This window comes from Excalfactoria chinensis, chromosome 1, assembly GCF_039878825.1.
Source record: "Excalfactoria chinensis isolate bCotChi1 chromosome 1, bCotChi1.hap2, whole genome shotgun sequence".
NCBI lineage: Eukaryota > Metazoa > Chordata > Aves > Galliformes > Phasianidae > Excalfactoria > Excalfactoria chinensis.
The window spans coordinates 75,384,715-75,412,558 of NC_092825.1; the positions used below are offsets into that span (position 1 = coordinate 75,384,715).

Below are 27,844 nucleotides of genomic sequence, written 5' to 3' on the forward strand. Positions count from 1 at the left end.
TTCTTTGTCTCTAATTCCTTTATTACATCTTCTCAACTACAGCTCATCCTTTGTGCAAGCAACCTCTGTCTTCCCATACTTGCCTCCTCTGAGAATTTTTCCAGCCCCTAATTATTTTCCTTTCATTTCTGAACTTTGCCAGATCCTTTGTCAGAATGTCCTTTTGAAACTGGACTGGAGATTCTGTGCAGTTGGCTTTGAGCAGCCTGAGAGCATGTTGGAGCTGTGAACTTCAATAGTGGTGGTTTTGGTGTGGCTGTTATCCCAACGTCAGAAAAAAGCACTGGGCACTAAGGTTTCATGAGAATGGTGAGTTTCAAAAGGTGCTAATGAGGCCCGTGCACAAAAGGTCACATCCTGGGCTTTAATCACACCATCAGAATCGTAAGGCTTGGAAGGGACCTCAAGATATCAAGGCCAACTCTGCTGCTAGAGCATGTACCCTACAGTAGGTCACACAGGTAAGCATTCAGATGGGTCTTGAGTACCTCCATAGAAGGGGACTCCACAACCTCTCTGGGTAGCCTGTGCCAGCGCTCTGTCACCCTTCCTGTAAAGGACCTGCATGTCATGCAGCAGAATAGTCATGGTATGGAGGCAGGCACTAAGCAGCTATGCCCCACTGCCCTTCCCAGCATGGAGCTGACCCACCTGCCTGTTTTGATTTGTGTTTTTCTTCTCATTGCATTGAGATTTTTTTTTGTTTGTTTCCTTTCTGCCCTCTCTGCACAGTGGTTTTTCACATCTGTCACCTGTTAGCTGAGCTCTTTATCCATGGCATTCACTTGATAGGCAGTCGCTTCCTTTCTATTCTGGGCGTATCAAAGCTTTGCTATTACCAGACCTGAACAGCAGTCCCCTGGTGTCAGACCATTTGTGCGCTCTGCCTGTATCGATGCTGGGTTGGATTCATTACTGATTCACACGGCCTGATGAGTTCCTGTTCCTGGGTGTCACGCAGCGACGCACCTGTGCTGGTATTCAGGCCTCGCTGCAGCCTCTGTGCTTTGAGCCGCTCTCTGGCACATGGCAGCATTCCCCTCCTGCAGATTGCCTTTAGGAGTTCAGACGGTGGTTCTCAGCAAGCCCCCCAGATGGGGATGCTAATCAATGAAATGACTGACACTGAACTAAACTTATTCTGATAAACATGCTTGATGACTTCATTATAATTAAGCGGTAATTTGGAGCAAATGGGAAGATAAAAGTGGCCACTGCTCTATGAGGCAGCTGCTGTGTTTGAGTTGTGATAGCAGAGCTGGTTCTGAGCTGCTGCCTGATTGCTGCTATTTACATCCCTTTGTTCTGATTAGACTTTAACCATCAACGAGTCTCATTGATTCCCCTGAGCAAGGGAAACAAAACAAGGCTTGTGGGTAAGTTGAGGCACTGCCGGGAATGGTGCTGAAAATGAAACCTGTTAATTTCGGAAGCTGGTAGGTGAGCCAGGAAGAGGTTGGCTGTGTGCATTATTCACATAATTTTGCCTGTGTTTCCTGCCCTACACCCCCGCAATGGGCTGAGGCCCAGCTGGAAATAGCTTTTCTCTGGCTCAGGAGTGTGTACTCAGAGCACAGGTCCCTCTTTGCCTTCCTGTAGCCAGGATGCAATGCCTCTGTGTGTTTGCTCTTTGTCCTTCTGGCTGTTGGAGTCTCTTTCCTGCCCGCTTTTGTCAGTCAGTACTGCAGTGCGCTCAGTATCATGCTTGGTCTTGTAGCCTAGGGGGAAGATGGAGGGACACACGGATAGGGTAGGAGTCATGTTTGTTTTGGCGCTTTGTCACTTGTCACAAGGAGCTGCTCCTGCCTGCTCCTGCCTTGTGCCATTCTGCAAGGCTGATGCAGCAGCAGGTGGGTGTCTGGCTGTCAACAGGGACAGGATCCAGTGCCAACAAACAGCTGCGGTCACCAGGGCTGCATTGTCTTCACTCAGTGTGACTAGATATGCCCCTAACTCTTACATGGACAGCCCATCATTCCTATGACTTGTTGAGCTGTCTTGTTCTACTTGGCTCACATCCACTTTCCTATCAAAATGGCTCACGTTTCATCCTCCCACTGAACCTTTTTTGGTAGGGGGCAAAACTTCCCAGACTCGATACCAGGAACCACTCCCATCAGTAGCTGATGTGGCTCCTCAGGCCTCATATGCGTACAGCAACCTTGTTTAGCCCTGCTTCATTTGACAAAGCTCTCCTTGGTAGCACTGCCTACTAAAAGAGCGCCGCACTTTCCTGTACAGGGGAGCAGAGAAAGACAGACAGATGACAAAAGCAGGCATAGTGCTCTGAACTGGTTCAGTTCTTTTGCTGTTCTTCCATTCTATTCTCATTTTACTGAGAGTTGTAGAGTTTTTCTTGCTGTTTTGTCCTCTAAATCTGTAGCTGGAATATGGAAGGTGAACTGGAATGGAAGCGTGGTAGCTTTGGCTGGTATTTTTGACCCTCTCCCGGCAGAGAAAGTGAATCACATTGCTGGCAATTAAACAACTGCTAAGAGGTCAGCCTGTATGGGACTGTTCTTGCCCTGTGGTGGAAGCGACACGAAGGGCACTCAGCTGAGAAGTCCATGAGTGGGACTAATACTCCCAGGGATGGCTGCTAGGAGCAACTTGTAAAGCACAGGAGCATTGCCTGGGTTCAGGCTGTGCCTCCATTTTTGCTGTCAGAGGAAGGGATGTGACCATCCTGGTCTCAGCAACAGCTGCTGTGGGATTTTCTGTGTTCCTAAGTGAGCGGTGTAAACTCCATCCAAATGTTCTACATAAGCCCCTCACCTTTTGAACTACTACAAAGAATCTAGGAGTACAAGTGGGAGGGAAAAAAAGGAGAGAGATCTACACCAACTAATGAGCAGGTCTTTATTTTCTTTCCTTCTTTTTCATCTTTTTTTTTCTCCTGAATTGGGAACTCAATTCAGTTTCAGATAAAAAGCTGCTGTAGGTTTCCTATTGTCGAGCTGCTCTGGGAAACCCATGGGACCAGGATGGGGTTAATTCAGCACATGTGGCTCACCCCAGCTCTGCCCTCCTTTCTGTGATGGAAGTGGTGACTGTTAAACCCACACAGACTGTCCATCAAAATGACACCAAATCTAAGCACTGGTTGCTTGCTATCATTTAAAAAAGTACAATGTTTGAGCTGCTGATTTAATCACAGAACAAAACACATGAATGGAAACACAGATTTACGTGCCTATCGCTCACACCGAGATAAAGTGCTGATTTCAAACGGCCACACGTGGCTCCTTAATGAGAGTGTGTTCATACTGAGCCCACGCCAAGGCAAAAAAACCCAACCCATTTCATACTGAAATACTCTGTGCTTGTATTCACCTTGAGGTTATGGAATGTGATGTGCCAGGATACTAAGGGGTGTAACTAAATGAACTCGGGCCTTTTGCTTCTGTTACAATACGCCCAGTTCATAAATGGAGGAGCCCTGAGGTGTAACACAGCTTTGATCTAAGCTGCAGCATCTTCTTCACTTTTTAAACTGATTATACATATTTTTGTATTCCTACCTTCATTATAATACATTCCCGTGTAAAATGGCTTTTCTAAAAGGGTTTTGTATATTGTTTTAGAGGGTTTCTATACATGATAAGTCTATACAACCCGTGTAGCAAACAGAACGTTTCTGTTAAACATTCGCGTTGGAAGCTACAGTGGTAATACAGGGCATGTTTAATGGATGCAAACAGTGGTTTGGAGGGCTGTGGAAAAAAAGTCATTTAGAAAACAGTAATTATGTGAAACAAAACCCAATTCACACTTTTTCCTTCAGCTCGTCTTCACTCGGCGTTTGAAGCTTAAATAAACACTCCACTGAATGGATTTATTTATATTTTTTTGAACATAATGGCCTGCAGGTTTGCCTATTTCGAAAACATACAAATAATATGATTTTATGTATTTTTCTCTGCATATTCAGACTATACGCATCTCTATGAATACAGGTGAAGGCAACTGGTCCAACCCAGACATGTGGGTGCTGCTCAGTCGCAGCTGGGGACGTGGCTGTGAGAGGGCACTCCTGTAAAGAAGACTGGGAGTGAGAAGGGCACTGAGATGAACAAAAGCATTTTACATGGAACAAATATGTCCAGGCATCCTGATCTATTGTAACTGAGGGTTACACTGCTGGAGGTGATACCTCAAGCTGTAGGTTGGTGCTCTGAGTGGAAAGGTGAAAGCACGTGATTTCAACGCAAAGCATCCTTCATTGCAGCACACCACAGGACAGGCCATGCCCTTGGCTCTGAGCGCTGCATCTTCACTGCCATCACCATCAGGTCTGGCCTTCCAAAGATCCCACACTCCCCCTCATCTCACAATAAATAACCAGGCGAGAGCTCGTCCTCCCTCATTGATGTTTTTAAGTGAAGTTTTTTCACATACATGATAAATCTCAATAGAAAGCGTTTAACAGTGTGCACTACCAAACTTATACAACATATACATTACATATATATATTTTATATATAGAATGTTCTATATACAAACATATACAACTTTTTAGATCTCTACAGCCTACAAGAAAATTGATAATTATAGTCACGAGTGGCGAACGTAACAGAAATAGGGATCTGTAACTGTCTGGAAATACTGAAAATACATAAGAGTGGAAAGCAAGATACAGCTGTGACCCAATGGGGAGAACTGGAGAAAAGCTGCTTGGAAATTTCTTATTAAAAACTCTAAGTCTGAGGGATGCTAAATTCTAATTCTTCTGTTGCATCAGATGGAAGTCTATGCCAGGTTTCTCCCCTGCTTTTAAGACAGAGAATGGTGGCTGCCCCAGTAGGCTTGACATTGCACACATGACTTGCTGAAGACACTTTTTTCTCTGGGCATGCTGTGGAGATTAGCAGTTAAAGAAGGTCATCGTTCAGTTTTTACACTAGTTCCTCCAACAAGCGAGCAGGGTCCTGCTCCAGCCTGGAGGGACTGCTGACATCAAAGCCAAAGGGAGCTTTGCACTGTGAGCACCCACACGAGGCGCAGCGTACAGAAAGCTCACGCAGCACTGCTTGCTGTCATGTCATGTCAGTGTACCACGATGTGCCAGCATTCACCGGGCTCATTTCTTGAAGGCCAATTACAACAATTAATAGCGGAAACTATTAATTAGTATATAAATATTTAATACATTCCACTACTAGGTATAGTGGAAAACATGCATGTACAGGTGCCACACTTGAACTGGCAAAGGCCTTTTCATTTGCACCACCTTAGAGCATAAGTAAGTGTAGGGATGGGTACAGAACCATCACCGGTTGGTATTTTGATATTGATGCAGACTCCTCAACTTCTCTGTAAGAGCAGAGAAAGGAAAAAGAATTCAGTTTATAAGGCTGGATGGAGAGGTCTGCATGATCTGCACAAAAAGGTTTTGTTGCCCACAGACTAAGTAGTGGCTTTTGGGCATAGGCTAGTGCACAAGTAGAGTGAACGTGCACTGAAACAGAAGAGAGAATGACTGTGGTAGTGTAGCCATTGTTCCTCACTCCAGATACCTGGTTACAGTGATACTTCTCATATGGAAGCATCCGGCTCTGTAATGGAATCACTAGAAGGATCTCCCCAGCCCAGTTCATACTGGCATCAGAGCAGGGAGTTTGCTCTTTCCTCAAACACTTAATGCATGGATGTCCTGTGGGTCACACACAGTTTCAGTTCCATAGCTCTCAGCAGAACTGCAGGCACCGACCCTTTTCCAACAAAGTTTCTACTGTTCTCACAATTACAGTCCAGTTCTTCCTGTGACAGAGAAGAACCCATCTGGTCTCCTTCCCAGAGGAGCCAGACCAGGAAGGGTTCCTCTTTTGATTTTGCCCCCAGATAAACATAAAGTGCTGTAAAGCATACAACTCTCAGACTAAGGTATGAACTTAAAACTTACTTAACATCTCAGATCTATTCCATCCCTTTAACTTGCATAGCTGGGCTGACAGTGAAGCCACATTCCCAGCCAGTACCATTTTCTGTTTTATTTTAAGAAAGCAAAAGATAGAGGAAAGGCATCCTTGAGAGAGAGAATCTGAACACAGGTAGGGTAGAAATCCAGTGAAGTTAAGCTCTAGTTATGGCGGCAATGCCGTCTGTTTGCATCAGTGTCAGGCAGGACTCCCTGAAGGAATATCCTCCATTTCTCCCATATAGAAAATTAAAAATTTTCCACCTGCTGCTTTTCTACCTTTTCCTCTCTTTCTAATTTGGGTACGTGAAAACAAGTCTTCTGAGCCTTGGTTCCAAAGCAATCTTGGAACAATTTCTTAACAGTTGACCCGTGTGGCACTGTACTGTACCTATAAACTCAGAATTCATCTGTATAAATAAGTGATGGGTTCTACTTACTGCTCCCTTCCATCTCTACAGGCTGGAGATTGTGATGCAGAGTCCACTACAAAAACCAAAGAAGCCACTCAGAAAGAGAAGCAAATTCCTTCTTGCGGTGTGAGCAGAGAATGAATTGCCACACACCAGTGGTGTCATTTTCTCTATGTGCCAAGTCAGTGCCATACTGTAACAACTGTTTGTCACGCTCTTCCCTTGGCCCATCTTGCTGCTCTGAGCTCTCTCCACCACCTTTATGGGGTTACTGTGCAGTCTCCTTGGCATAACTTCCACCAACCACTTAAGAAAAAACCCAGTTTGGCAAGCTGCTGAGCAGCTTTCGTGAGTAAAAATGGATGGGACTCTCCCATTTTGCTTTCCCATTTTGCCCCCTCTGACTTCAAGAAGTGATTATTTTCTATTTGTTTTCTATTCCTGCAACAGAGAAGTAAGGCAACCAAGTGACAGTGAAACCACAGGGATGAAAAATGCCACAGTCGCCTTCAGGAACAACCGAGATAAATCTAGGGCACATTTTTTAAGTACAGATAAGGGCAACATGTCATGTACTCCGAATTGCAAAATAAATCATCTGCTCTCATGTTTTAATGACATTTCAGATAGTGCCTGTTTGGCCCCTTGAAGAATCTGTAAATTTTGGACACAGGCTTTTGAAATCATTTATTCTTCCGGGAGGAGTTAAACAGCACTGATTTCAAGCAAGGTTTCTCAAGGGAAATGAGTAGCAGATAAGAAAACGCAGCTCAACTCATTTGTATGTTGAGAACAGTAGCAAACATGCTTGAAATGTACTGGCTTTTTGTAGTCTCATTTTTAAAAAATAAAGATTTTTGCCATTTAATTATTGGTTTTTTTACTCAATATAAATGAATCCCATTTTTTTTTTGGTCACAACATGCTTTTTTTTTTTTTTTTTCTTTTTCATTTTTTTTCTTTTTTAAGATGTCAGTTAACCATGCAATGTTTCCTAAGTGCATTAACATTTGAGTTTGTACAGAATATTTGTAACCAGACGCACTCCCCACAGTTCCATACCTACAGCTTCTGAAAAGCCACATGCCACAGTGATGGTTGAGTTCCATTTGAGAAAGACTGGCTACAGCACAAGCCAGGTGCTGCCGTAAGGCCCACGTGACTCTAATTTCCAACTCGTGTTTCTTCCACTGCGATGAATCCAATATAGTAAGAGGAAAACATCTCCTAGGAGCAAAAATTGTTTCTGGTCAATGACTGATAGGTTTGGGAACGAATGTTGCTTCCCTCAGCAGTGTTCTGAACAAAGCCACAAGCAGATTCCTTAAGAGTTTAAAACTGGTACCATTTCTTGTCCTTGTATTTCAGCATCACCTACAGAAATGGGAGGAAAAAACAGGTGTCACAAACTTCAGAAGTAGTGAAATACTACTTGCCCCACACATATAAAAGCTAATAAGAATACAAAAGTCTTGCCCAGAGATGTAATGCACATTAAACCAGCTGTACAGTTAACATGCATGTGGGAGGAATATTCTTTAATCTCATTTTATCATAAAAATAATTAAAAAATCACATTGATTGATTCCCAGCTTAGGGCTGGAAGAGCTTTCTATTTCTGACTCTAAGCACAGAAGCTGTCTGTCCCACCCAGCCCTATTCTTTACACCTGTATCACAGCTCTACCAGAGGTTTCCTTCTCATCTTCCTAGCATTCTGTAAACGCTCCTACGTACACAACCACCTACCTGTATTCTGCCCTACTGCACAGATATGCTGGACCGAGTGGCTTAAAAAGAAAGACCGGTCAGAATGGATTAGTGAAAAAGGTCTGAGAAGTAACTTGTTGTAAATTATGGAAACATGAGAAAAAGAGTCATGCAATGGAAGTCTCTTTGGAGATCTTCCACCGTGTGGAGGAGGGGGAAGGAAAAATGGCATGTAAGTTACTGTGAGCACACCTCAAACAACATGACTGTGTGAATGGGGAGAACAGCACTTGACTTTCCTGAAGGGAAGCAAAGGCTCAGCTGCAGGGTCAGCGATCTTTAGTTCTGAGTGTATGATGCCAGGGCTCTTACCTCATGTGCATGTTTGGAAAATGCCTCTGCACTCGCCATCATGCTCGCGGTCCTTTCATCCAGCTCACCCAGCTTCTGTCCCCTCTCATCGAGGGCAATGCGAGCACGAGTCAAGTCCCCAATGACTCCTCCTGCAGCTCCTCTCACGCCTTCAATTCCACCTGATCCAGGGATGTGCTGGGCAAGACTGCGAGATGCTTTTCCTGCTGTGGCCTCGCCAACTACAAAGGAGAAATACAGAGGGGAGTGAGACGCTGTGGTCCTCAATTCCACCGCACTGCAGATGGCACGCGTGGAGGATTTTGCTCTCTGTACTTTCACATCTGCAATGCAGCCATACCCCCAGCCCTTTTAATGGTTGAAGGAAGCTGCTGCCATGAAGGAATCACAGATTTCTTCATGCTGTCCTCTGTTTTTTTGTTGTTTTTTTGTTTGTTTGTTTGTTTTTGTCATTAAAATAAATCATCTTTGTGTCCCAGATGACAAGGGCAAGCAATTGCATGTACTAATTCATGGAAGAAAAAGAAAAACCACTTACAAAGCTCCTCTCTGTCGAAAGCTTGTCCACTTCCTCCAAAAAGCCCTTTAAGAAAGCCTCTGTTTTGGGCTTCTGGTGTTTCCACAGGAGTAAACAAGTCCCCAAGCATGTCCTAGCAAAGTCAGACAAAAATGACATGAAATACTACTGAGATGGAAGCAGGTACGGGAGTGGGGGGAGGCATGAGCTTAAGGAGCCAAATGCACTGGATCTAGTCAAGTCATTTTAAAAGAGTCTGTTGTACGAAGAACAAAATAGATACTTACCAGTTGTGTTTTATGACAGGTGAATATTGGGGCTAACTAGATTTGCTAATGCTTTTTAAAGGACTTCGGTTTTCCCTGCCTGGTCTTGTGCTTTAAGATGAAGGTTATCAGGACAGACACTCTGTTCTCCCTTTATACCACACTTGATTTCAGTCCTTGTTAGCAGTTCAGAGTTGTTGTTCTTAAATAAAAACCCACTGCCCTCCACAACCCACCCCACTCCAGTTCACTGTTACTGTGTGTTTTGGCAGCACCATCAGGCAGTGCCTGAAAGTACTGCTGTGGAAAGTGAAATTTCAGAGCAGGTGAAGTGAATTAGCGCCAAACAAATCTCAGGCTCAGCTTTATTTGCAGCAGTACAAGGAAAAGCTGAATCTCCAGAACTAAACTGATACAGAAAGCATGCAGTCCAATTAGCATTTAAAACCAGCGAGGCTGTGCAATGAGAACAGTTGCTGCCCTGCTGCTGCTCAGCTCTGTTTGCTCATCCGAGCCTGAGCAGGCACATCCAGCTGCTGTGCTGCTTAAAGCACTTGGCTCCTGGGAAGCTGAGTGCCAATGACAAAGCTGTGACTCACACTTACTGCTCCCCTGCACCGTCACCTGATGCAGGGAGAAAAATGACTGCAGCCTTTTGACAAGCCTGAAAGGCCTCTCTCATACAGCTTGCCTTGTTTTCCTGGGCAGCAGGTGATACCTGGTCATCTGCTTTTTGTACTGGGATAATGGTTGTGCAAGCCCTTCATGTCCTCCTATGGATAAAGCCAGGGTAGAAGTGGCCATAGTTCAGCAGAACAGAGAAGCAAGGGCTGTTTCCATTTTGCTGTAGCACGATGCTGTTAAGGTTACTAACAATCTACCTTATAACGGCTTCTTGCTTATAAATCCACCTTCCCAGATGCACTGAGCAAACCTTCTGATAATTTTAAAATTGGTTCCCTGCAAAATGATCTATTTTCCAATGTGCAAGAGCTTGTATGCAATGCTCGCTCCTCCCAGCACTCCTTCAGACCTGAGACAGACGCTGCTGTGATGTGATTCAAGCAGCTCAGCACACGTTATTCCCTAGGGGACAATAAGTGCTGGCAGGACTATTTCTTCTGCATTTCTCTCCTAGCTCGGTGCCAATTATATAACTTAGAACTTGTTCACCTTCTTATTTTTCATATTATTCTTTGTGTTTCTCCCCGTAACCTCTCTGAATTCCTCCTCTTCAGTAAATGACATTTTAATTTGCATTTTCATTATAAAAAGGCAAACCTAACGCTGTCAGGAGCTTTGCTCAAAATAAATTATTTTAATTAGACCATTTCTGTAGCTACTGCGTTTTAATGTACAGTGGGAGATGCTTTCCTCGCGGGGAAGAAGAGGAGTACCGATTAGTGGAGTGAAAATGATGGTAAATAATTAAAAATACATTAAAACAGAGCGTGTTTTTTGATACTACCAGCACCTGTATGCCTCATGTTCCCACCCATCTATTGGAAGCTGTAGGGATTAAAGATGTTTTTAAAGAGTTAAGAGCTGAAAAATAAATGACGGGAAGGAACACATATTATCATGGAGGCAGTTTCTATGCATTGGACTCATGCTGGTATCTACTGAATGTGTAACTTCCCCTTCTTTCCCCTCAGTCACTCTTAACAGTTGGTCTCTTGTATGGGCAGGCTTTGAGAGAAGCAGGCTGTGAAGAGGAGTCCTGTTTGGGCATAAATCTGGCTCCACACAGAGCCAACAGAGACTGTAATTAGGTGAGGGTGGGCTGCAGACATGGGCCAGTCATCGGGGCACAGGAGCATGGTGACAGCAGCACAAAAAAGACCAAAAGAGCAGCTGACCTCTCTCTGCTCTGCTTTAACAGAAAGGCAAATATAAAGGAAGATGTCACTTAAAATGCTAGAAATTAACTAAAATATTCTTTTTTTTTTTTTTTTTTTTTTTTTCACCGACATGCAGGCCCTTCCATTGAACAACAAATTTCCATCTCTGGCAATGCCACAGTTCTTACTTTTGACTAGAAATCATAGCCTGGCAAAACACTACTTTAAGAAATCTAGCAGCAAAGGTGGCAATTCACACTTGCACAGCTCGCTGCTCAGGCCTCCAGCCCCCCCAAAGACAGCGTGAAGTAAAGATGTGATTCCTACCTGAAGGTTATCGCACATCTCCTGGCTGTACGTGAGGCGCTGGATCTCAGTGGGAGAGCTGAGGTACAAAGCCTGCCCTTCATTACTGAAACAAAAGGTCCGCGCTATCCTCATATCCGTCACAGGCAGATAGTTGATGTCCAGCAGTGGGCGAAGGCTGGGCAAGCTGAAGAGAAGCAGAGACTTGGGTTAGTCACAAATTGCCATGGGAGGTAAATCTGTTCCATGGCTGCGTTTTAAACTGATGCGTAACTTTGTGTTTTTCATAACTGGAGGAGCTGAAGAGCATCTCTAAGCTGAAAAAATCTACCATCCACACAGTGCTTTCCTTTCTACTTTGCTTTCCTGCAGGGAGGAGTTTCAGCTGCCTTGCCTTAATGCTCAGCTCCTGCCACGTGGGACATGCCTGCAACACAGCATAGTTTGTGCCACGTGGCTGGGCAGTGTGCAGGTTGAGGCCTCCCTCTAAGTCCCTGCTGGGCATGTGGCAGAGCCCAAAGGCTACAGCAACCCCCCTGCTGTCCTCCAGCTTCTCCTTCTTCAGCTCACTGACTGTACTGCAGGGTGGCACTTGCTCAGATTTAAATGGCATGGCCAGGGAAGGGCTGATGGGGAGACACAGGGGCATAACTGCAGTGATGCTGTGCAGTCAGCTCAGTGGAGCAATAGCAAGGAAGAAAAATAAGGTGCCCCAAGTGCACAAGTCCAAAATGGGACCACACTCTTTACACTGGATAAAAAGTACCATTTCTATGTCTGAGTTATTCTTTATGCTCTATGCATGATTTACAGTAACTGAGAAAAATTATATACTTTACTCCAGTTATAAGTCATCAACCATTAGCTGTCATCTCGGGGGAGCTGCTATGAAATAGAGGAGCTCGTTTTGCTGTTCCACCACCTTAACCCCCATGCGGAGGCAAGCCAAGGAACAGGTATGGCTGCGGGCAAGGCAATGCTCCCAGAGGAGCAATTACTTGTATATAAAACATGCACTAAATACATCTATCAGGGAGCTAATGCAGAGCATCAACTACGTAGGCACACTGCAGCAAGTGCAAGTGGAACGCGATGGCACCGTGCCACCTCTTTGCTTAGTTTTGCCATGAGATTAGTTAGATAAGTACCTCAGTGTCATGATGTGCCCATTGGCACAAAAGCACGCCAGACAGACGCTGTTACAGAGGGTGACCACATCTGCTTGCAATAAAAAGGACGTTTCGGTGATGTTGTGGACATAAAGACAAGTTTGGGAAGGCAATGAGAAGACTTTGGCTTGTTTTTCTGAACAAATGACTGCAAATTGATGATCACCCATATCCTGGGAGGAGGAAGGGGAATGCATGACAAGTTTTCTTTTCCTTGTTTTTTCACCATCGTCAGCACTGTGTGGGTCCCTCCATACTTCATACGGCGGATGTATCAATGTCCCTGTGCAGTCCAAGCATGCGAAGGTCAGCACGGCTCCTTTCAGTGTCAGAACTGTGCCTGCAAAATACAATCTTCTCTCACTGGCATTGGCACCACAATTTAACTGGTTGTCAGCACAGTGGATGCACAGCACAGGTGACACCCAACTTCTGCTTTTGTAAAGACAGAAAATGCATTTATCTAGGCAGGGTGACAAGTCTTCCTTGCTCAGTTCTTCCTGACCACACACTAAAGTGAACACATAGGCTGTGACTACTGAAAGGCCTCAGGCAGCCCATGTCAAATAACCTATATAGCACATGATACTGAATACCACAGGGATAGGCTGCTTTTGTTTTGTTTAGTTTTCTTTTCTTTTTAATTTATCTCTACCAGTAGGATTATTTACTCCCCAGTCAGTAAAATTGCTACCCTTATTCCGGTACATCCAGTCTAAACAAAAAAGAGTGGGGGCTTACCACTACTCCTGTGTCACCCTGTTTTCTGACATTATTTTACTCACTACACAATAAGCACATCCTGCCTTAGTCCTGACCTCTCTTGGCCCTCTGTCCTCTCTGCTCTGCCATCTGTCACTCACTCAGCCAAAGATCTCTCCTGGTACATCAACCTGCCAACGTTTGTGTTTTCTTTCCTGAGCTCCCTTCTGCTTCTCTGCAGCCTTCTGACAGGAAAGACAGCCAAACTGTTCACAGCATCCCAGATAGGACAGCATCAGAGCAGCATACAGGACTGCAGTTTCCCAATATGAAGGATCCCTGCTAGTTTCCCTGTCCTCACAAGAAATAAATGTGACTTTGCTCAAGGTGTAGGGCAAACTTCAAGATTACCACAACTGAAGTGCCTCAGTTCGTGAAGTTGTGGGTTTATTACATACATCTCTTTTTACCCATGTACCCTTAATCATAGAATCACAGAACGGTTTGTGTTGGAAGGGCCCTTTAAGATCACCTAGCTTCAACCCCCTGCTATAGGCAGGAACTCTTCCATCTAGACCAGGTTGCTTGAAGCCCGATCCAGCCTGGCCTTGAATGCCTCCAGGGAGGGGCATCCACAACCTCACTGGGCAACCTGTTCCAGTGTCTCACCACCTCCACAGTAAAGAATTTCTTCCTAATATCTATGTAGTGAATGACTACTACTACTTAATACATTTCTTGAGAGTTTTATGGCAAAAAGGCCACATAAAACCATACAGCTTTTCTCCCATTCTCCCAAGATGGATAATAAACACAAACAAGGCTGCACTCTTACCACTTGGTGACACCATGACCGGCTCTGACTGCCGTAAGTCGTCACTGGCAGGCAGGTTAAGAGAGAGGATTAAGACCATACCAAGGCCTGTTCCAACCCAAAGGCATGGGGAGACAGCGGAGTCGTTCTTTCGGGCAAAGGACTCCATGAAGTACAAGGCTGTGATTGACTCCTTGGAGTCCCTGTCAATACTCGACACGCTGGAGCTTCGGGAACGACTGAAGGAGTTTTCCCGGTTTTCTGTATAAATAAATACAATTGAACAGGCATAAGCTGGTAAGCTGTGAGCAGGTAGAGGCCTGCAACAAATACAAACTCCCTGCAGGGCACTGAAAACTCAGCATTTTCACAATCTAGGAAAACACTGTGATACCAGCACCATACCAGCTTCCTGCCAGAGTACAAATAAGCATGGAAAATGCTGTCAGACCTCATCGGTTAGATCTGCATTAGAAATAGCTGCTTATTATGAAGATTAGCATAGACTAATTAGAGTTTACAACAGCCTTAGCTCAAAGGACTTGTTCTAAATAGCATGAAATAACTTTAGACCCATCTGCTACCAATGTGTTTAATATTAATCCATGTATCTCATTGCTGTAGGACACAAAGGGAAAAGCCATTTCCAACTTTAGAACACATGTTCCTTGCTCCGTTCCTTTTCCCACAACTAAGAAGCAAGAGTGCTAAGTTCACAGCTGCTGTATATTGTCAAAGTCTCTGAGGAAAAGACACACATCTCTAAACTATCCCGGCAGCCAAGATGTCTCAGGGCACACCTCAGCTCAAGCTTCCCAGGCACTGAGATGGGAAACCTACTCTGTGCCCTCAATGACAACTGTATGGTGAGCTGGCACCAATGGGTTCATCCTTATGCCTAAACTTTAGCAGACAACAGTGAGAGCAAGGTGGAGACAGAGCCACACTGATGGAGAACCTGAGCTCCTCAGGGGGAAGTGGCAGTGAACACAGTCTGACTGCCATAGGGCTGAGGGATCCTTGATTTGCTTTGCCTTGCACCAAGAAGGAAGGCCAAAACTGTGCAAGGGATCTGCTGGTGGTAGCCGTGGCAACACGTTGGAGGCTATGAAGCATAGTGAGGCTAAAAGATTCCTGAAGACTAAGGGAGCCAGAGGGAAGAAGAGAGCAGGGCTGGCCACCAGCATAGTTTTGCAAAGCAATTATTGTCAGAGCTGCTGTCTGCCAACATGAAGTCAAAGTCAGGTCTTGATCACCAGAAACCTCACGTTCTCTCGTGCAACACAAACATCAGAGGAATAGCAGGTTATGGAGGTGGGGAATATTTGAAGGGATCAGACTGGAAATAAAAGGCTCACTTCTGAACCTATCATGATGGAGTAGATTTGTGTTTGGCACTGAATTCTCACATCTCAGCATAGAGAGCTGTATCTTTAGAGCCTGCAGAAATAAAGAAGAGGAATAGCGTCTACCTTGGTTAAGAATAAAATTAGAAAAGGGCTTTCTCAAGCACTCCAGTTTAAAACTGGGCTAAGCCACATATTGTTTCTTGCCCTCCACCAGAAGCAGCCATTTGGCAGTGAATCTTCCTCAGACCACATGCTGCATTAGATTACCTACCCAGATCACTGCATGTGAACTGTGGAAATTATCCTCTTCACAGCAGCTACCTGGGAAATACTGGAGAGAACCACAGCAAAGCATTACTGGAGCAACAGCAGGCATTGCTATATATGCTACCATACATGCCTGTGTTGGCACATGGGGCTGGGGGCTTAACATGCCGCTCAGACATACTTGCTACAGCTGCCAAGGAGGCATCTGCCTGCTTTTCAAACAGGAGCTTCAGAGGAGATAATTCCCTGGCACCTCAGGCCCACTCTAATGAAAGAGAAACTTGTGTCTATTTGCATTTCCAAGCACTGCTTTCTCCTCACCCTATTTCACCTTCTTTATGTAGGCACTGTTGTGATTCTAGTTCTAGCTCAGCACTGCTAAATATATCTGCAGAAACCTGGGAATTTTTATTCAGGTGAAAAGCTTCTAATACCTCAAGAATCAGAGTCTCCCATAACCCCAAGCACTTTGTACTTCTGCAGTGGATTGGTTGGCCCAACTTCTTCCTAAGGACAGTAGCTGATGAGCAGAGAAGGGCTTCAAACACACACACACACACACACACACTGTGGTGCTCAAACTAGGAAAGATACTAAAAGGACAAACACGTATCTGCTTAGTTAGCAAAGGCTACATACATGGACCTTAAAATATATTGTGTGCCATTCACATATGTCATAAAGCTTTCTCTCTCTCTAAATTAACAAGAAATGTTCTTCTCTCCTGTACAGTACAGTTAACTAAGACATCACAGCAGAACTGACATTAACAGATATAGTCTTTGGGACACTTTTGGGAACATACTGTGCAAGATTCTATTAAGTATGCTACTCAAAATGAAACACAAAAGATCAGCGTGACACTTGTCAAAGTTTGATGTCACTAAACATATCCAAACAGCAAAACAAAACCCATAGAAGGCTGCAATCACCATGGGACTTTAATAGCTAGCTCTAAAAGAAGGCAGAAATCTCTTTTCTTCTAGATTTCAGTATAAAACTTAGTTCAGTACAGTTCCCCAGACACTTCCCTTCTCAAAGAGATCATAAATCAAATTCTCTATTTCGAAACCACTTCATTATATCCTAGAGAAGCACAGAGACATGCTCTTTGGGAAACAAAAAAGGTACCTAGCTTAGCTTCTACATTTAAAATGATGTCCTATCTGCTAAAAGTTGTTATGCACAAACACTGCCATTCAGCGGTAATCTGTAATACAGATTATGAGTTTCAAATGTGACACAGTTACGGGTTTTCTCATATATTTTCCTTCTGTTCCATGGCAATACAGGTGTAGTAACAGTGACAGCTACATCTCTCTGCTTATATCACTTTGAATATTCCCTTTAACCTGGATCAAAGTTTATTTGGTCTCTCTGCTTCAGTGAGAAGACAGCCATTCATATGTGAAAGGCAAATAATCTGCTCCACAGATCTCTTTCCCTTATTATTCTCTCCAGAATATTCTGCTATATTATACTTTCCCATAAATGTGCTTCTGCCTCTTAGCTACCTCCTGCTTTGAGGGAGTCAGCATTCTCTTTTCTTTGAGACACATTTATCCAACTCCAGCGATCCCTCTGTTACCACTCAGCTGTCTCTCTTTTAGGCTACTGTGCCATTTTTCCTCCTCTACCCTTTGTAGATCTGGATTTATTGACTTATTTTTCTTTCCAAAGAGGTCTCCAGGCTGTTCTTGCAACTGGGAGCATAGGAGATGAGAGCCAAGTAATGACTGTCATCAGGGTGATGCTGCTATCTAGGTTGGTAGACCATAGCCTAAACAGCTCTGAGTGAAAGCATCATTATCTGCGATGAGGAAATTTCAAACAGCTGCATACTGCGGGTTAGGACCATAATATAGAAATAATACTACAAAAGTAGTCCTGCTTTCCTCAAAATGGCTTCATTCAACCCTGTTGTATGCACGGTATGGATTAGCAAGATGTGGATGGATGCTCAGGAACCAATCTCCTTCGTAACACTGAATCAATCGTTAAATTCCAGCTAGCAACAGTGTACAAACATAATGCTCCTGATTTAACAACAATTGCGAAACGTCCAATTTGCTACCCACCTCACGGACAGAAACACAGCAGGACACTTTAACTGACATGGTAGGATAAAAATGAAGCCAGCGTTTTTGGGTCTTACCTTTGTTCATCCATGTGTGAGCAGTATAGTGACGCTCGTCATGTGAGAATGAACTGATTCCATGTAATTGCTGAAGCACTGCCCGTCTGGAAATGTAACCTACTGCCACAAAATCGTGTGCATTGCAAAAGGACAAGAACAATTGAGCCAATCGTCATCATGACATTCCTATGAAAGCAGCCCTGAGCAGTGACTGACCTAGCTCCTTCCTTGCGTGACAGAGTGGTCCTGCTGCAGTGCACTGGTGTCTGGCAGAATGGAATTGAGGGCCTAGGGGGTTTCAGGGAACTTAAAAGACCATCTGAGTAAATGATTCCATATGTTTCAACTTTTTTGCCTTTTGTTTAGTGGAAATAGCACCAGAATTTCTGTAATTTCCCATGGAATTAAAAGAAAAAAGAAAGGGGTCACTAACATCACTTATGCCACTGATGTGTGCTCTTCAGGGGAACATTCTAACTGCTTTATTCTCAGCTGCAGCCAAAGCTCTGTAAGGGGAACACATCCTCCCATATCAGCATATCCTAGAAATTGTCTTCATGGCTATTTTAAATTAATGAGGTAAGGGCGAACACAGAAACACAAAGTCCATTTCGTTTTGGAGTTAGGAATCATAAAAACAGAAGTATCCCTTGTTGTGAGGAGTGAAAGAAAACTACCAGTGACAAAGATCAATACTGTCACTGTAAATGCTTACATTCATTACTGAAGAGTTTTGCATTCAATGAGCTGTCAGAGTCTTGGATTTCACTTATAGGTTTTCTCCTGATGCAAATAACACTCTCAGTAACTGATCTGCTTGTAGAACACATACAAAAATCAACCTTCTTTTTATATACGGAAATCGATAGATTCTGGAAACAAATTTAATTGGCTTAAATTCTCCTCACTTGGAGATCTCAAAAAGTTTACGTTTCAAATAGCAGATTTAACAGAAGGTAATGAAGATATTAAACCATTTGACAGTTTAAGGATGACTACCTTCATGGCTTTAGAGAAATGTCACTTTTTAAATTACTGAGTCAGGAAAGCATGCAAAGCCCTGGATGTCAGTGTAAACATACAGTAATTACATTTCAAACGTGAATTTGCACATGGTAACATCATACAGACAGAGACCGAGCCATATTACAGACAGCAATGCTTCAGCAACACGGAGGAGAAAGGGGCAGGCGGTAACACTGTGGGGCTTTCACACGCTGAAGAACACTGCACAGTTACTTGGCTAACAACATCTTCAAACACATTTTAATAGCATCACTCTGAAGCCACATTCCACATTAAAGCGATTCACTAAAAAGCAGCAGAAGTTATCTTAGGCACAAACAATGCAACAGTCTAGACTCTTACTGTGAATTGTTTTCTGCTCAATCAGTTCAAACAAGCTGCCCTAAAACCATGTCAAAAAGCATGTGAGTATATTGCTTGCAGAGTACTCAGACCAGGGTGAATGCCTCTGCTTACACAAAGCTCGCACCTGAGGGATGCTTCACTGCACCCTCTCACTGTTGAAGAAGTTCTGAAATATAGTACTATCCTGAAGTTTCTACAGTATCGTAGTATCATATGTATCATATGTATCATAGTATCATATGTATCATAGTATCATAGTATCATGCGAGTTGGAAGGGACCTTAGAGATCATCGAGTCCAACTCCCGGGATTCGAGCCCTCTGTGTAGCAGAGTGGCACTTCTGCCACTTGTGCCACAGGGGGGATTCGAACCCTGGGCCTCTGGTGTTGCAAGCAGCAATTCTACCACTGCGCCACCGGAGGCACACAGTAATAACAGTGCAGCTTGAGTGTGTGGCTTCACAGAATTATACTGACACAGGACCGATGTAAATAATAGCAAATAAAGGACTGAAAGTGAAAACAGATTCAAGTCACCAGACTTGGAACTTGACTTTGATACTTCCAGAACAGTTCAGGCTTAGGTTTTAGTTCTGCACATTTTAAAAACCTGGGGGGAGCTGGGAGAGCAAAACTGTTTTCCAAACTGAAGATGAAGGAGAAGTAAGCATTGTGATGGAAAGACAGAAATGCTGGAGATCTCTACAGTAAATCATGTCTACCAAGATTTCATATTTGATTACATGAATTACCTCTCTTTACTTACACAAGCAGACAGTCTTCCTATTTGGAACACTAACAGCTCAATTTGAATTTAGATTATAAGTTTGACTATATCTTTCAATCAAAGAAATCACAATTCCCTATAAATTAACACCCAGTCTGAAATATCCTTTCTGCTGAAGCATCTCTTGATAACATTGATGGTCTGGGAAGAAAGAATATGTTCTACAGCTTTCATACATGGAAGCACCCAAGAACCAGAAGACAAAAAGTGCAATAGAAAAAATACATTATGTTCATTCAATAAAGGAGTCAAAATAGTTGTAATGAAGCAAGCTTTTTTTGTCTTCCAATAGATTCCCTGTTTGTGCAACTGAACTGTAGTTAGAAAATCTCTGTTTATGAAAAAACATTGGAATAGCTATTATAATGTAAGAATGTAAGAAGTCTAGAATATTTGTATGAATGTTCTTCCCCTGTTCTCCATGTGCAACAGCCCCACACCTACTCCACTAGGTCAGAGAAGTACCAGGAACCACCTAAAGGATGTGTTTCACTTCCTGTGTGTTTCACTGTTTCAAAAGCTAGGTCAGATATAGAAATGGTAAGGTTGAGCATTTAGTGCAAAACCCGTTCTCCAAATTCAACATGATCTCAGTACAACACAAGATCAGCTTAAATTGGAATCAAATAATCACCTAAATTAAATTGACTGGACATTCAGTGAGTGTAAGAAAAACACAGCCTTCTTACACTTGGTAGTTTTAAAAACAAGGAAAATTTGTGGATTCCTATAAGAAAACTAGCAGACCCTAGCAGAACCCCACAGAAAACGTACTCCCAGGAAGGATGACAAACAAACATGAACTCAGTCTAGTCCAGCAGAGTTGAAATGTGGGCAACAGCCTCACATCTGCATGCATGCACTCACTCTTTCTTCCCAGGCCTTTCCTGGTCATGAGACGTGCTTTCATCAGGCAGCTCAGTTTCTAGACAGCCATTCCTCACTGCTTTGTCCAGGGACATAGGGAAGGCTCACTGTGACCAGGATTTAAACACCACTGAAACTCCTGAGGTTAGATCTGAAGATTAAGATGACAGCCCCAGTGGCTTTCTGCAGCCTAGTGATTGTAGTGCTTGGCAAAAAGCTAGAGCAACAAATCAGCCTGAGAGAACTGGCTGCATCCATGCCTTCTGCACCTGTGACCACTAGGTATCATGAGCATTCTTAATATCTCCCCTGGAAGACAAGCCACCTTTAGGCATGAAGCAAAGCTTTAATTTGGTCTAACAGTTACCAGTGCTCAGCTAAAAAGATGAGGCTTCTGTCCCTTCTAGTCCAACTTTTTATTTGTTGTGGGCCCAGTAAAAAATACAAATGTATCACAGGAAGCTACACTTAAACACCACTAATAGTGTCTAGAAACTAGGCTACCTCATGCCCTAATGACCCACTTCTTATGCATGTACTTGGAAGTTCTAATGTAGACTCTTGGCCAAGTGGCACGCCCCATTCATTTAGTTAGGATATCCAGTCTCAGAAGAACAATCTCTCAGACTGAATCCTGAAGGGGTGATTTTCACTAGGCGGGCTGAATTGTTCAATTACTTCCATGTTCAGTCGTCACTGTTTTTGATGTTTTGGCACCACAGGCAGACTGGATTTTGCCCCTTGCTCACCCTTAAAATCTTCCTATATCTGCTTTTCAGGAGGAAGCAAGGAAAGAGAGGATTTTTACTTTATCTACAATAGAAAGCAAGCACGCACACCGATCTCCACCATAAATGAAAATGAATGTAAGAGACTATGGACAGCACACTTCTGGAAACAGTTTTTGAGCAAAACGTTCTGTAGCAAAGAACAGACTTTATGGATTTTGAACAGGTCCCACATGCAACTTTCTTATCTGCTTCTCTGCACAGACAATAAATAGGATAGTGACAAACTCAGCAGCTAGTGGAGACTGTGACTCCCAGAGTGCCCCTAAGCCACTTTCTACTATATGATTAGCATTGCTACTAGGTACAGATACGCAAAGTAACTTCAAACGCTAACAGAATTAAAATGACTCACAAGCAGAACAAGCTCCATAATTCCCTCACTGATAAAGAAAAAAATCTCTAGTCAATTGCTTTTCAACCTGCTGCGAAAGCTTAGCTTTGAAAAAAACGTGGTCTTTAGGGGCTTTGTGAAGAATGGTTCCATGACAGCTGTATCACGCCCAGAGGACCAGCTAAGTGTCTGTTTATTTAGATGTTAAGGAAGTTTACTAGAAGTCATCCACTCTCCAATATCATGAGCAGTGACAAAGAGTATGCAGTGGAGAGCATGAGTTGTTCTAAATACTGGCCAGAGATGCACTAACCTCCTCAGAGGATCTATTTCTGCAGTCAACTATCCTTGTGATCAAAATGAATCACCTACTGTCCCTGCAGAGCTGTGCACCTGACGTTGTTCTTTATGTCCATTACATTCTTCCTTTCTCTCAGCAGTTTATTCCCTCTGTCTGTGTAGTCCCCTAAATCAATTTCTACTGTTCATTCAACGCTTTTCTAGATCAAGCAACCTGGTTGTTTCTCTCTTGCCTTGGAAGCCCAGGAACCATGACCTTTGAAGACTACAGTTATTAACTTCGAGGTTCTCATCAGTTAGCTCACATTCACAAACGGGCTTAAGACCCAAGGAAAAAAAAAGGGTAGTGATAAAAACAGAGAACCTCTCTCTTCTCAGTGCTCCCCACCCTAAACATGGGAAGAAAACCAAAGGGTCCCATTTAGTCATTCATCCAGAAAATCCAATGAAGCGAGATGCACAGAGCACTTTTGCAGATGGTGTAATAGTATAACCATAGCTGACGAGAGAACTGTCAACAATTTGATAGAAGTTACATGGGAAATATGCAGTACATGTCAGTGGTGTTCAGTTCCTCAAGTCGTGAACTTCATATAAAATAACCACTTATTTCCAAGACTGACTACATCTTACTGGACTTACAAGACCAAATGTCAGCAGTTCTCTATGTTTTCACACATGTATTCACATGCAAATATTGATTAAGGCCCAGACAGGTCCTAAGAGTTTGGAAGCTTTGTTATAGAAACAAACCAATGTAATCGGCCAACATACAAGCACAGAAAATCACTGTAGAATTAGCTGAACCTAAAAGCAACAAAACAGCAACAAAGTTCAAAGAAAATATTTAGCGCCCTAAAAGCCTAAAATCTAGGCCAAAATCCAGCAGGAAAAAATCCATTAACCTCTTCCACACTGTACAAAAAACTTCTTACGGTAATCCTCACAAATACCTGTGAATAGTAGAAGAATATGTAGTATATAGATACCATCAATGTCTAAAGCAGATTGGACAAAATCAGGCAAGAGACAAAACAGCTTATTTCCAGAATCATTTTAGTCATTTTATGTGTAAATACTGAAGAAATACTTCAGGTCTAGAAGTATACTAGATCCGTTACAATAAAAATTGTATTGTACTTGTCATAGAACATTTGATGAGGTTATTAGAGTTAATAGCTAAATAATTCTTCAATGGTTTGTTTCTGCCAGCTCTCAGTGACATCTCAACTCAAGAACTCTGTGTCATATTTTCACTATGTATAATCAAACAAGTTATCCAAAAGTTGAAGCGACACTGAAACTGAATTATTTTAAAGAAATATGAAGCAAATTCACAGTCCCCTCTTAGCATTCCAAGAAAATTAAAATGCACATTAAATCCTTCTAAAGGTTTCTTATTCGGAGGTAAGTTTGTAGCACTAAGATCTAGATAGCCTTTCCCATCCAGGGTGATCAAACTGGCTAGCTAAAGACTACATAGTGAAGAAAAATAATTAAAAAATGGAAAGATAAATATACGTATCACTTATGGTTGGAGAAAATAGTTTTCCAAATACAATTCTTCAACACAAAAACTCCACCCTGTCTCTACTTCATTCCTAAGATGAATGATATACTACATTTAGACCTATACAGAATGCTCCAGTTTCTATATGAATGCAGGTAATGAGGAGGGAAAAAACAGCAGGGTCTGCCAACACATGCTCTTGAGGGCAACTAGCAAGTCATGACAGAGAGAATCTTTTGGAGATGGCAAACTGGCTTTAAAAAGAAAAGCTTTTGAAAAAAGAAGTAACTGAGAAATTCCAAATCTGAAAAACTAATTATTTACATTTTAGTAAAGCAAACAGGGGTCTGTGGTAGCATGTGCACATACTCAGCCAGCTATACAAGGACAACCACACTAATTTCCCTTCCACAGCAATTCTATTTTTATTCTTTAACTTCACTGTTTTTTTTCATCTAAACTTACAATAAAAATTTGATTGAAATAGAGGTTTAATTTTTCTATGTGAAAAAGAACGGATGTTTGCGGCCTGCTCACCTACACTGTAATTCATAAGCAGTACTTCTGCTGTTCTAGATGGAAGTTTTAATCTCTTTAATGACTATGTAGTATTAGTTCTTGGTCTGAGATGTACTGGGTTGGATCTGTGCAACAGAACAGAAGGCAAGCCATGAAGGAGTACAGATATTCCCCAAAGAAAGCAAGCAAAAGGTTAATACAATCCCTGTTTCAGTGCTCCTGTGAAGATATCTGCAGACAAAACAGGGCTCTAGTTGGAGCCCAGAGCTGGAACAGACCAAGGCATCTAATAGAAATGAAGTCAGAAAAACGTACTGTGTGAAGGCTGGTTGAAAATATACTTGATGAAAATGCTGAAAATATAGTTCCAGTTGTACCAAAAGCTCAGATCTAAATAAGCAGGTTTTGAAAACTAAAGTGAAAAGAGTGATTTATTATTCTAATAGATATCTTGCGGATATGCACCGAAATGTATCATCTTTCTAATCTAGTCAAGAAGGAGTTTTAAAACCAGGAACCAGAAGAATTATTAAAAAATATTCAGTTGTCATCAATGCCTCAGATACAGGCACTCAGCTTAAGAAAAGATAAGAACCATCTACCCATACACAAAGGATTTTCTGCTTATATGTGAAAAGTTCTTAATGCTTCTGAGATCGCAGTCTCTAACCAAACCTCTAATCAGGTTGAAGAATAATATCCTAATTTGAAACACTCTTTCTGTGGTAAGGACACAAAGTACACATCATAGTCACAAAATGAGAATATAAAAAATAACTTTTTGGGAATATAACCACTGATTATTGCAGCATATACTGCTAAGTAGCCCTTCAGAATGTTTTGATCAAAACCAGTTCCACCTTTGGAAGAGTATTTTTATTCTAAGTATAATATTTCTCAAATCTTTTAACTTTTCATCTTCCTTCTCCCTTGCCCTCCTCCAGACTCCTAACCTAAGAATACTTCAAGCATCATATCCCTTTCTATCATACTATTTAACATAAAAAACCTTCAGAAATAAAGCAAACCATAGCAAGTCACAGCAAGTCGAGAATTCTAGGATGCATAAAGTATGACTGAATGCCAGTCATCCCAGTTGGACATACAGATTCTTTTTATGAAGAGAATACATACCATTAGAAAATTATTTTAGTATGTAAACCTCCTGAAAGATAACTTGTATGTATGCTAGTACGTACAAACCACACATCCAAGGAAAAACTGAAACCATGGTCTAACATATTACATGTTAATATAAATTACTCTGAAGATTCTGTTTGGCCCTTTCTTGCAGCAGGAAGAACTATAACACAGTCGTTTCACTAATCTCACTGAGAACTGTAATACTATTTCAGTGACACCGCTGATGTGTTTAAATAGGATTACTTTATTTTTTTAAGTCGCATACATGAATTTACTTTATGTCCCTGAAAGGAAGTTAGATGACTCTCTAGAATGAGGTACACTTTCATATTAAACTCGATAGGCATTATAATTAGTGATGAAAAATAGAAACTGAATCTTTCATCATAGGGATTAAGTAAAAAACATTACCATGCAATCAAAAGTACCTGCAAAACTGTCATATTTCATAAAGCAGCATGTTTAGCACACTTTCAGTAATGCCACTTTTCTTCCTAAACTGAATGTGAATGGTGTAGCAGACATTGGACTGCTTCAGAAGGGTGTGACTTGCTGTAACTGGAAAGGAAATGATTAGAGAAACCCCCTCGAATTAGGGGATTGTAGGTTTCCTCTTCTGCCTGCCAGTGACCCTACTGTTGGAAGATGTAGGGGAGAAGGAAAAGAAGAAGCAGAAAGAGTTCAGTGGTATCATGTCCGAATTGTTTAGGAGTGTTAATACTGCAGCAGTATCTGCATACAAGGATTGCAGAAAAGTTCAGTACTACATAGGATGAAGAAAAACACAAAGAAATTGAAACTGTTGTGGCAGTGATGTATTTTCCATGATGAATTATAATAAGACAATGGTACTTAACCATATTTGTGTGGTGCATAAAGAGAGATAGATGAGAGCTATGATAATCAATAACTAAGATGAAGGAAAAAATGCTGACTACAAAGATGAAAACTGCCTTTAAGCAAAGGAATTTTTAAACGCCTCAGAGCTCTATAAATCTGCTTTAGTACAATGCCCTACACACAGTCATCAGTCAATCCAAGTTAAGACAGAAATTTATAGGCTTACTCCGTATTTTGGATTGCTCCTTATAACTAATTGCTCAAAGACTGCACTTTATCTTAGTTTATATGATGCCTACAGCATGATTAGACATTTGTGCTCTCCAGCCTATGGCTTCATTTTTGATGACTCCAAAATACTGTAACATCCTCATAGAGGCCAGGTCTACACTACAGATGCCAGCGTCTGTGATTGCCACACATGGGAAGATACAAAATTCCTTTGCTAACAAGGTAAAATTTGAACCCAGTAGATTCTCTGGCATTGTTTCAAAGTGTAATTTTATTATAATTACAAGAAGTTCATTGAGATAATGTTTAGGCATGTGAAATCACTTTAGTTCTACTCACAGTCTAAGATGATTGCATGGTCCCTGAAGAAACAGCAGTTGCAGTTAAAATGTCACTATTGTCAAGTTTTTGTCCCTTTTCCTCTGCAGAAGATTAACACCCGTTGTGTAAAAATAGATCATGTGGGCATTTCTATGCTTTAGTGAAAAAGCATTTGGACAGTGAAAAACCAATATAGAAAGCTATTTAAGCTAAATGTTTCTGTACTTAAGTAGAAAAGGACAGCACAAATGATCCATATTTCACCTCTGTTTTGGTGGGATAGCCTCTGGCAATGGGAGATGATTTCTGCTACAAACCTAATGATACAGCTGAAAGAGGGTAACACATTCAGTGAATGCAGCTGCTTTTCAGAGACCATCTGACCATGCTTTATGTCCTGTGGATCAACGTAGGCAAATGGTAGTCTTGTATCAAACACAAGGAGATGCTAGAGGGCATCACAACAGCCTATGGGATAGCAGCTCTGTTCCAGTCAAGAACATAATCTTGGAACTCTCTGTGTCAAATAAGGATGTTTTCTTATACTGGGTCTTGCACATGTAGATTCTGTTTTGTGATCCCCACAGTTATAAGAAGGCAAAATAGAAAACTATTTTTCAACCTATGTTGTCATAAAGAAAACGAAAAAAATGCAAAAAATTTGCAGCTAGTAACAAAGGCATTTGCAACAATTTGCATTTTAAATCAGACACGCTAAGTGATTTATTACCCCTGGCTGTATCTCCATTAATAACAATCAAAACTGGGCAGTACTGGTTCCAGTTATAAAGAATGCCTGTGCTCCAGATGTCAAATTAAAATGGGCTTACTCTAAGTTTTAAGCACAGTGCATTGCTGTAAGTGGTCTACTGAGTCTCTGCACTCAGGTAGTTCACGATTTGCAGACTGTTTTTTCAAATACCAACACTAGAAGCTCGTTATGTAAATGGATCAGAACATGGGCTATAATTTTACAGTAAACACTGGCTAAGAATTGTGGAATTTTATACAGTCTTTAGTACCAATAAGTAAATAAATATGTGCAAAGCCTGAA

General features: G+C 42.1%; 1 protein-coding gene across 10 annotated transcripts in view; it reads right to left on the reverse strand.

The window, feature by feature from the left end:
• Positions 1-4,354: 4,354 nt before the first annotated feature.
• The window catches only part of STXBP5L (syntaxin binding protein 5L), a 170,718-nt gene continuing 147,228 nt past the window's right edge, over positions 4,355-27,844 (reverse strand). For 6 of the 10 annotated variants that reach the window (XM_072357264.1, XM_072357295.1, XM_072357278.1 and 3 more), the window contains 6 exons: positions 14,048-14,287; positions 12,490-12,850; positions 11,363-11,528; positions 8,950-9,061; positions 8,412-8,632; positions 4,355-7,704 (listed from right to left, as the gene is read on the reverse strand). In XM_072357264.1, coding sequence (XP_072213365.1) covers positions 7,663-7,704; positions 8,412-8,632; positions 8,950-9,061; positions 11,363-11,528; positions 12,490-12,850; positions 14,048-14,287 — 1,142 coding nt within the window. In that variant the 3' untranslated portion in view covers positions 4,355-7,662. Of the gene's footprint in view, positions 7,705-8,411; positions 8,633-8,949; positions 9,062-11,362; positions 11,529-12,489; positions 12,851-14,047; positions 14,288-17,797; positions 17,897-27,844 lie in introns of all 10 variants that reach the window. The other 4 variants (XM_072357255.1, XM_072357249.1, XM_072357241.1 and 1 more) reach the window with 1 other exon arrangement.